This window comes from Ovis canadensis, chromosome 6 (genome assembly GCF_042477335.2).
Source record: "Ovis canadensis isolate MfBH-ARS-UI-01 breed Bighorn chromosome 6, ARS-UI_OviCan_v2, whole genome shotgun sequence".
In the NCBI taxonomy this organism is placed as follows: Eukaryota; Metazoa; Chordata; class Mammalia; order Artiodactyla; family Bovidae; genus Ovis; species Ovis canadensis.
This window is the reverse complement of record NC_091250.1, coordinates 116,051,008-116,062,232: the sequence shown is the minus strand read 5'-3', so window position 1 is coordinate 116,062,232 and position 11,225 is coordinate 116,051,008. Positions and strand designations below refer to the sequence as shown.

Below are 11,225 nucleotides of genomic sequence, written 5' to 3'. Positions count from 1 at the left end.
AAGAGGACACCTTCAGGTGGGCTGTCCTTCAGTGAATCTCTTTCTCTGGGCAACAAGACTGCTGGTTTACCCACCCATGTCCTTTGTACACATTTTAAGGACCAGAGTATTCTCTCAGTTCATTTTGGAAATTCACTTCACCATCAACAGATAATATTCAACTCATCAGCCCATACTAAATGACTCTCCTTGTTATCTGATGTTTCAAGAATATTCTCCCCTTCTGTGCAGGAAAAGGAAGACAATGGGATTAAGGTGAGACAGGCTTTTGATTTTGGTTAAACTGTCTAGATCTGCCTTTATTTGCAGCCACTGCATGAAGATTCCCAAATACAGCCCCTGCTCAGGGAGTGAATTTTAAACTCTAAGTTTCAGAGCTCGTAAGGAGAACTGGCTGTGGACTCTGTGCAGGGCAGCAGCTCGTCCATGGAGGTCAGAATGATGGTGTCCATTCAAGGAGCACTTACATTGCTAAGTCACTCAGTCATGGCCAACTCTGCACCCCTATGGACTATAGCCCACCAGGCTCCTCTGTCCATGGCATTTTCCTGGCAAGACTACTCAAGTAGGTTGCCATGCCCTCCTCCAGGGGAATCTTCCCACCTACATTAAAACTACCTAAACCAGATGAGACCAGACATGTGGACACCGTTCTGTTCAGTCCTACCAAACAGTCACTTCCCAGCAGAGATGGGCAACAGGAGAGGAGCAGAGAGGAAGAAGGAAGGACACCAAGGATCAGCTCCTTTATGCTGAACCCAAATCACAACATATTCATAGGAGTTTTCACTTAACCTTCAACCATAGGATCTAAGAGTAATGAAGCCCATCTTAGAGTCACACCAAATAAAAACTGGGATGAGAGTGGAGAGGCTGTTCAAGTGACACAAATGGGGATGTGAAGCTTGAGGACCTGGGGAGATGCCAGCATTGAGCCAGACCCTGGTAACACAGTGGCCATCAAGACACCACTCACTGTCCATGCAGCTTAGAGCTCTAGTGATGATAAATAAAGATTCACAAAAATAAATAGCAATTACAAACTAAGACATACCCAAGACATTCGGTCCTCTTTCTATCAAGAGAGTATCACCTCTGAACAACCATGTTTAATGATCAGCAGAGCTTATTTACTCCCCTGCCCTGAAGATGTCACTGTAGGTGTTGGTGACGGAGTATACACAGTTTCTGTATTTGCTGAATGAAATGTTTCTTCTCCAAAGAGAAAACGCACAACAGAGTTCAAATGTGATTTGTTTATTTTCCTGTCTGAGTAAGAGGTTCAGAGAATGGATTAACACATATCATAAGCTACCTTCCAGCCATATACAGTAGGTATACACTGATTCTTTTTCTTTTCCCCTGATAGGTGACACTTTCTTTGTTCAAACCAAATTACAAATGAAGAGATACTATAAAAATAAAAGGGTGTGTGGGTGTAGCCTTTTTATTCTCAGACAGTAAATGCATACCTATCACCACGAGGGGAAAAGCACTGAGGAAACATTTGTACTAAACAGTCAGGACCCTCAGAGTACCTCTCCAAACAGCAGACTGGAACAGTTAGCCATTACTATAAAGGAAGTTCCTAGTATTCCATTTTTTCTGTCATCACATTTGCTACACTGGAATTTAAACCCTCTTCAGAGTGCAAATATAAAAGTGATCAAAGTCAAGGTTTTATGGCAATCTTTGCCAAACTTTATTCTTGCTAAAATATATTCTATTTTAATATACATGCTATAAAAGTACACTAAAAAGGTTAATCTTTAGAGCTCTGTTAAAATTAAGAATTTTTTTTACATATAGAATAATATACACCCAACTCTAAAAGTATATTTGAGGATATAGCTATTACTGTGACCCCAAATATTTCTAGCTTCAGATTTTGTTTATAATAGTATCAATTTTATAATACATATATTCAGTAATGCTCTCATAATTCTATACTGCAATACTTCACTCATCACTAAAGAAAAATGCAGAGGAAACTGCATTTTCTCCAAGAAGTTCTTATTGTGCAAATCACCAAGTTTTCAACAGAAGTTCCTATTACAATATTTTTTAAACTTTGGTAAGTAAAATTCTTTTATGATCCACATTTGGGGCTTTTAATGCAGCAAGTAAAAAAGAGTGATGTTAAAAATTAACCTGAAGGTAGCCTGATTTTAAAAAGGATCACTTCCTTCTGTAATAACATCTCCAGGGCCAATTCTAGGTGTTTATGGAATAGTGTGGAATAACGCTGACTGCACACATTCACTGGTGATGAACTGACTGAGTGCATGCCAAACCAAGATATTAGACTCTTGGGACTGAGTTTATATCTACCACAGTCATGTAGTACACGTGATAAGGCTGCTAGTTTACATCTGTGGAACCCAGGCATATCCGCAATTTTTTTATTTTAAGTAGAGTTGTAGAAGAGAAGTATAAAATAATTGAAATTTGTTTCTGATTTAAACAAAAATATGTACTCTTTTCATTAACAAAACATTCTTTAAAATATATCAACTTCTCCTCTCCGAACATTTAGCCAAGGAGCACTCAGCAATTTTTGAAGGTTTTTGTGCTGACCGTTCGATACAATAAATACGGTTGTAGTGAGCACACAGCAACGGTAGATTACTGACATCCAAGGAGAAGAAACTTATCCTCCTCTGGTTCCAGTGTCCAGTCCACCGAAAGAAAGGTTTGGCATTCGTGTGCTTTTTGTTCTTCGTGGGAATCACTTCCGCTTGATTTTCGTTGTTGGAAGGAAAAAACACCAGCTGATGACCTCGGGTTTTGTGACATGATGTGAAAGAGGAATGCGACAAAAATTAGCTGCTACCATGGAGCCTGTCTGGGATGGGGTTTCCAGGCAGATCTCGCTTCTTCCTAGGGGCGTGTCCGGTGGGCTCCATAGGCACCAGGAGCCAGGCACCTGGGGCCCAGGCATGTGGAGCTGCATCTTGGTGGTGGGTCGTTGCTCTCACTCAGCAGAGCACCCCTTGCTCTGCCTCAATCACCACCCCTCCTCACTACCTTATATACTGATGTTCGTGGGCACAGAACTTACGGAGAACAGCTCACAGGGAAACGAAGGCAGAGAAGTCAACCAAGAGACAGGCTGTGCGTGCCATCATCCAGTGCTGCCTCCTGACTGCCTGTCTGTTGAGATGATGGGTGGAGCATGCACACATCCGTTCTTCCCAGTGGAATTCTCCTATTTCTCTTGAAAGCTTTTGAGAAGATCCTGTTTTTCTCCAAACCATTTTATCGAAGTAGTCTGATGTCAGCTCTTTCGAGCAAACCAATCGTGGTAGAAACTTCAGCCCCTCTCTCTTGAATTTCAAACCTACCTAAAAGTGGAATGTTTTCCCCTGGCAAATAATTCTTCTTTGAAAAGTGGACAGTTATTCTTTTTTTGGATCCAAGTCAGCCCTTCAGAAAACACTTCAGACTGAAAGAGGAGGAAGTGGAGGAGAACTAGCTTCCTATTGTGCCTTACATAAAACGTTTTGCTGAAAATGAAGAACGGCTCCGACTACAAAGGCAAATATTTGTGAAAAGGGCACACCGCCAGGTGCAACCTCAAGACATCCTCAATGTACTCATTTCATAGTGTGTGACTCTTTAAAATACAAGTCTTTTAAGTGACGAAACTTAGCAAGTAATGGGAAGGAAGTTAACATCAGAAAATACACTTTAGAAAAAGTACAAGACATTTTGCCCTCCATTTGCTACTTATTTCATAACTTAGATCAAGAAAATGTTAAATATTCACAGTAACTTCAGAGAGGAAATATTCATGTCTGCAAAACTTCAATCCATTGCATTTTCAACTGTTTCTCTGTACAATTACAAAAATGTCATCTGTCAGTGCTTTCCTGTAGAATTCTTTATTGTTAGTCCATCCCTCTCCGGCTCCAATTATACCTTCAAGGTGGGCTGTAGTATTCCCTTCTCAATGAGATGAGTCTTCAGCGTTTTATAGATATTTAACTGCTGTTCTGGTTGAAGCACCAACAGCTGCTGCAGCACTTTGCTGGGATTCGGACCCCTGGAAACAGCAGAAAAGACAAAGTTCACACTATTTTGAGAAAGCTGAAGGCAGCATAGACTTGTATTTAAAATAAACCATGCCTTCAGGACTTCCCTGGTGGCACAAATAGGGGCTCAGACAGTAAAGAATCTGCCTACAATGCAGGAGACCTGGGTTTGATCCGGGTAGGAAAGATCCTCCCGAGAAGGGAATGGCTCCCCACACCATTATTCCAGATTCTATGGAAAGAGGAGCCTGGCACGCTACAGTCCATGGGGTCGCAAAGAGTCAGACACAACTGAGTGACCAACACTTTCCCTTTTGGTGGTACAATGGATAGAGATCCACCTGCCAATACAGGGGACATGGGTTCGACCCCTGGTCTGGGAAGATTGCACATGGCAAGGAGCAGGTGAAAGCTGTGCACCACAGCTACTGAGCCTGTGCACGCTAGAGCCTGTGCTCCGCAACAAGACACCGCAATCAGAAGCCACACACCACAACTAGAGAAAGCCCGCCCACAGCGACAAAGACCCAACACCACAGAGAAGTATTTTTAAAAGATAAAATAAGTCATGCATTTAAGTGCAAAGGACCACTCTTAACTGAAACAGCTCTTACTCAAAGAGCTCACTTTAATGTTAGTGTCACGGGGGGTGGGGCAAAAAAACCTAGAACTCTCCACTGAGAGGCGTGGAGTGTAGATGTGAGAGAAACGCACAAACACAGAAGACAGGGTCAACACGAGGCACTGATGGAGTGCAGATCCACGCATTCCACAAAACTTCTCAAAAGGGCAACCTGAGTGAGAGGTGAAGGTTGGTAACAAAACCTGAGATTGGACAAGACACAGAAACCATTCTGTAAGAAAAGGAGCACAGTTCCTGGTAGATGAAGATAAACTAGAAGAGAACATGAAAACATAAATATTTTTGCTTCAAAGAAACGTCAGACAAGGAAGGTGTTTTGAAAGAATACACAAAGTGCTGAGCCTGCACTGAAGCTGCCACCTGGGATCTGCAGTGGGAACAACAGCCTTTGTTCAAAGAAGGTCTTGGGTAAACCCCAACAACAGAAACAAAATAAAAGGGGCTCTGCTCCAGCTGTGGTGCCAGTGGTAAAGAATCTGCCTGCCAATGCAGGAGATGCTAGAGACTCCAGTTCGATCACTGGGTTGCAAAGGTGCCCTGGAGTAGGAAATGGCAACCCACTGGAGTCTTCTTACCTGGAAAATTTCATGGACAGAGGAGCTTGGCAGGCTACTGTCCATGGGGTCATAAAGAGTCGGACACAACTGAACACGCACATTCGCACCCACCTTGCTTTAGCTGAAAGGAGGACAGGGAGCTGGAGAACCCTGCCTGCCTTATCCACCTTACCCAGCAGTCCCACTCCCACTGGGCAGGAAATAAGCCCAGGCAGCGTTAAGTATCTACCGGGCTGTGACTGCTCTCCACCAGGTACCAGGCAGGGGCCTCTCCCTAGGCTTCTCCAGCATCCCTACACCGGCCCTTCTCTCTGCACCCTCCCCTGGTGCACTCTGAGTCAGAAAAGGTCCCAACCAGGACTTCACACTCTGCTATCCTGAGACACTGTGACAGGCAGGAAGTGGCATTTCCTACCTTTTGGACTAGCACTCAATCCATTTGTAAGCTACAGATCACTTTCTGCTAAAGTGCTATTTTGTCAAATTCAGAATGCACCTCATTCAGAACATAATGCATATGTACTATTCTTTGCAATTCCTAAAATTCACTTCAACAGGAAAAGCAGAGTAGGTTTACTTTTCAGGAAATCCAATGGGAAAAAGAAGCAAGACACAAGTGATAGATAGAGAATGGCACAGAATTCTGAGAAAGACATTTACGTGGGTAAATAAATTTATGACTTATGATAAGGGCTCTTCAGTTCAAGGGATTCTCTGGTGGCTCAGTGGTAAAGGACCCACCTACCAGTGCAGGAGACTCAGGTTCCCTCCTTGGGTCGGGAAGATCCCCTGCAGAAGGAAATGGCAACCCACTCTAGTACTCTTGCCTGGAGAATCGCATGGACCAAGGAGCCTGGTGGGCTACAGTCCATGGAGTCCCAAAAGAGTTGGACATGACTTAGTGACTAAACAACTTAAGTTCAGATGGTATTATAAGAAGTAGAAAACCCAGCAACAAAGAAATGTTTGCCATAGGGTGATATCACAGAGAAAATCTTTGATTCAAAAAACTGCACAATAGCATGAATTAGCTGTCTCATAGGTCACACCTTTGTGCATGTGGCTCAAATCATTTCCCAAAACCCTGAAACCCTAAGTCTTCCACAACCGTAGTCTACTCACGTCAAGACACAGCTTGTCTTATATTTCTTCAAAAGGCTCAGCAACTTACTAACATAAACCCAGAGTAGGGCCCCACAGAGAAAGGGAAGGCTATTCTAGCAAGTTCAGCTAAATGCAAAATTGTCCTCAGGTGCTCCCAGCTAGTTGCACGTTGGCTCTAGCACTGTATTTCTAATCATCTAAATATTTACTTTCAAATGGAGGACAACAAGGCTCAGCATGACTTTTTCCTACTGAGAGAACAGCAGATCAAAAAGCAAAAAAAGTATGAGTTAACGCTCTAAAAGCTACCATCCTCAGAAAAGAAAGAGTTCTAAGGATTTAACCACTAATCACTAATACTCAAATAGATCAGTGAATAAGTCATATGCAAATAGATTAAGTACTCCAATTAAAAAGACAAAGACTGTCAACTGGGTTATAAAAACAAACAAAATCCGGCTTGTGAGAAGAAAACCACACTTTAAATATAAGGGAAAAGGCACACAAGAAATAAAAGGATAGACAAAGAAATACTATGCAAACATTAATCAAAAGTAGGCTGATGTAGCTATACTTATATTCAACAAAATAAGCTTTAAACAGGTAGTATATAAAGATGAATATTATATGACATTAGGAGTGATTCAACAGTGTATACATTGTGTATACAACTAACACAACTTCAATATCTATAAAGCAAAAACTGGAAGATTCTGACAAAGCTCTCTTCATAACTGACAGAGCAAGCAGATGGAAAACCAAACCAAAAAATCAGTACAGAAGATTTAGCTAATCTCCCCCCAGTGGACTTACAGCACTTGTCTCATGTACACATGGAATGTACATCTGAGTAGACCATAGGCTTGAGCACAAAGCAAGTCTCAATAAATATTAAATACTGAAATAACAGTATGTTTTCTGGTCACAGAATTAAAGCAAAAATCAATAAAGGAGAATGAGAAAGTCTCCATTTCTTTGAAAGTGAATCAATGAACTTGTAAATAATCCCATGTCAAAGAAGATATAATACTGGAGATCAAAAAATATTTGTAGCTGAATAATGAAAATACAAATGTCGGATGACAGTACTTAAAGAGTATTTAAAAAAAGAGCACTCAAAAAGCAGTAGTTAATAAATATATAGTGTTAGATGAACATATTAGACAAGAAAGCTGAAAATCAGTAACCTAAGCTTTATCTCAAGAAGCTGGAAAAGGAACAGAAAATTGAAACTTAAGGAAGATAAAGAACACAAAAACAGAAATGGAACTGATAGAAAACCCAGAAATAAACCCATGCACCTATGAGCACCTAATCTATCACAAAGGAGGCAAGAATATACAATGGAGCAAAGACAGTCTCTTCAATAAGTGGTGCTGGGAAAACTGGACAACTACATGTAAAAGAATGAAATTAGAACATTCCCTAACACACACACACACAAATAAACTCAAATGGATCAAAGACCTAAATGTAAGGCTAGACACCATACAACTCTTACAGGAAAACATAGGCAGAACAGTCTCTGACATAAACTGCAGCAAGATCTTTTTGGATCCCCCTCCTAGACTATTGAAAATAGAAACAAAAATAAGCAAATGGGACCTAATTATGCTTAAAAGCTTTTGCACAGCAAAGTAAACCACAAACAAAACAAAAAGACAACCACAGAACGGGAGAAAACATTTGCAAACAAAGCGACTGACAAGGGACTAATCTCCAGAATAAACAAACAGCTCATGCAGCTCTATGTCCAAAAAAAAGAGAAACAACCCAATCAAAAAACAGGCAGAAGATCTAAATAGTTCTTTCTTCAAAGAAGACACACAGATGGCCAAAAAGCATATGAAAAGATGCTTAACATCACTAATTATCTGAGAAATGCAAATCAAAACTACAATAAGGTATCACACCACACCTGTCAGAAAGCCCATCACCAAAAAATCTACAAACAATAAATACTGGAGAGAGTGTTGGTGGGAATGTAAATTGGTACAACCACCATGGAGAATAGGATGGAGAGTCTTTAAAAAACTAAAAATAGAGCTACCATATGATCCAGCAATCCTACTCCTGGGTATATATCCAGAGAAAACCGTAATTCAGAAAGATACATGCACCCCCAATGTTCACTGCAGCACTATTTACAAATGTCCATCAAAAGAGGAATGGTGCAGATATACAATGGAATATTAGTCATAAAATAGGAGAAAATAATGCCATTTGCAACAACACAGATGGCTAGAGAGTATCACACTACATGAAGTCAGTCAAATACCATGGTATTACTCATATGGGAAATCTAATTTTAAAAAATGATACAAATGAACTTATTTACAAAACAGAAACACTCACAGATTTTGAAAACAAACTTTTGTTTACCAAAAGGGAAATGCTGGAGGCAGGGGATAAATTAGGAGTTTGGGATTAACATGCACACACTACTATATATAAAATAGATAACTAACTGGGACCTACTCTATAACACAGGGCACTCTACTCAATATTCTATAATAAACTATACAGGGAATGAATCTGAAAGCGTATGAATAAATGTATAACTGATTCACTTTGCTGTATACCTGAAACTAACAACACTGTAAAGCAACTGTTCACCAATAAAATTTTTTTTAAAAGATGAAGGAAAGGTGAGAGTCGACATCATGAAATGGAAAACAAACACACAACAGCGAAAGTTCAAATCAGAATCTGACTCTTTGAAAAGATTAATGAAATAAACTCCTAAGAAAACTGCTCAAGGAAAATAAAGGTTAATACAAAAATGCTCACACTACTATGGGTATAGATTTAAAATGCATATTTAGGGGCTATAAATATGAGTTTTCCTCCAAATAACAGGTTTCCTAGGTTTAGGAATATTCAAACCTACAGGTTTTCTAGGCTCAGACACCAGTAGAGACCATGATTTTAAAAAGTTATCATGTGGTTGATGTGGTTAGCCTTCACATCCCAGACTGGCGTTTTAGGGCAGATCCAAAACATTAAAGTTTAACGATGAGAATAAAGCACCCATATAAAATAGCAACACTCTCCAGTCACTCTGCCTCACCTCTCCACTCCCACCCTCAACACACGCGCACATCCATAACCCCTTAGGCTGCTTCATTTTCCTCCATGGCTCTCACAACCACCACACAAGCTCTATTTGTTGTCCACTCCTGCCCCTCCTCCCTCCAATTCCCCCAGGAGAAAATAAGTTGAAGACGGGACTGGTTTGTTTTGTCCTCTGCTATATCCGTGCCGAGAACATGCCCCAACACATAACAGATACTCCAGCAGTAACCAGTGGGCTGGATGTCCGTCTTTTTTAACCCTCAGTGTTGACTACCACCACAGTGTCCACGGTTGAGAAATGAAATCTCCTCCTGTTCCAAACCCAGTACCATGCACCCACGCTGACTGAAGGTTATCTCAGTCCTATTAGACTATGACATATACTATTTTTTAAGCTGTTCAAATCTAAGAAAAATAATTACACTTTAATCATATAGCCCAAGGCAACAGTGTGACACAGTTCCAGGGGCCACCATTCCTTTCACTATTATGGAATACCAATGACAAAAAAGTAGCTAATTCAAATTAATGCCTATGGAAATGAGCACTCAAAGAAATCATCTAATAAAACATTTTTTAAAAATCCAAAAGTACCTTATGAAACTTGTGATGTACACATGCACGAAAGTTGCCATCAAATACTGACAATCAAATCTGTCCATTATCCCGCCATGTCCAGGAATGGTGTTTGCAAAATCCTTCAGAAAACAACAACAACAACAACAACAAACATATTAGTAAATTCTCAAAAATCACCTGCTATAAAATTTCTATCTGTAAATGTCTCCTCGACATCATGGACTTCAAAGAAAATACTTTAGTATTGGATTTTCCTATTAAATATAAGGGCTTCCCTTGTGGCTCAGACGGTAAAGAATCCACCCATAATGCGGGAGACTTTGGTTTGATCCTTGAGTTGGGAAGATCTCCTGGAGGAGAGCATGGCAACCCACTGCAAGTATTCTTCCTTGGAGAATCCCCACAGACAAAGGAACCTGGCAGGCATGATGAGGTCGCAAAGAGTCAGACTCTACTGAGCATCTAAGCACACACAAACACAAACTTATTAGAACATATCCAACAGATTTAAACCGTATCTTTGGAATATGTTAGAATCATGCTAGAATGATTACTGAACTGACCCACAGCTTTCTGTGTTGTTGTTTCCTTTTTAGGGATCCAACCCACACCTGCTGCAGTGGAAGCAGGGGGGTCTTAACCATTGGGTGGCCACGGAAGTCCCAAGCCAAAGCTTTCAAATAACATTATTTAAATATTCATTCAATCTAGTACTAACTTTTTTCAGTTAATAAAATTTTTTCTAAACAAAAAACGCTATCAGCTAATACTAATCATATATCCTGCTCTTCTGTTTTATCAGCAACTACTGGGAGGGTGCTATTTTAGTGTTGTTGATAGATGTACATCTGGTTCTAGCTCATGTTTATTCTAATAGTTCTTATGCTGAAATAAATATTTTACTACTGTGATGAATATTTCTTTTTTTTTTAAGTGTTGGGGTAAAAAAGAAAATCAAAACAGCTAATTCATTTGGGACATGTTAGTCCATGAAATGGCCAAATGGAGGGACTGGTTAATCAGCCTCTGCCAAGTTGACCTTGAACAGATCTATCCAGGAAATGGAAACGTGTCAGTGTCCAGGAAACGGAAATGACCAAGTGCTCTTCTCATTTACTCAGGCAACCTGAAAAACCTCTAAAATGTAACAGCAATTATACCTTCATTTCAGACATAAAAAGAAATCTCATCATTCAACAAGAAACCTTGGATTGGAGACCATTAAAGCAAATA

The 11,225-nt window shown here is 40.2% G+C and overlaps 1 protein-coding gene across 1 annotated transcript in view; it reads right to left on the bottom strand.

Annotated features, from left to right (window-relative positions):
* Window positions 1–1,241: 1,241 nt before the first annotated feature.
* The window catches only part of CDS1 (CDP-diacylglycerol synthase 1), a 74,731-nt gene continuing 64,747 nt past the window's right edge, over window positions 1,242–11,225 (bottom strand). Inside the window, exons 12-13 of the mRNA XM_069594589.1 lie at window positions 10,008–10,111; window positions 1,242–4,045 (exon numbers count right to left, since the gene is read on the bottom strand). Coding sequence (XP_069450690.1) covers window positions 3,916–4,045; window positions 10,008–10,111 — 234 coding nt within the window. The 3' untranslated portion in view covers window positions 1,242–3,915. The remainder of the gene's footprint in view (window positions 4,046–10,007; window positions 10,112–11,225) is intronic.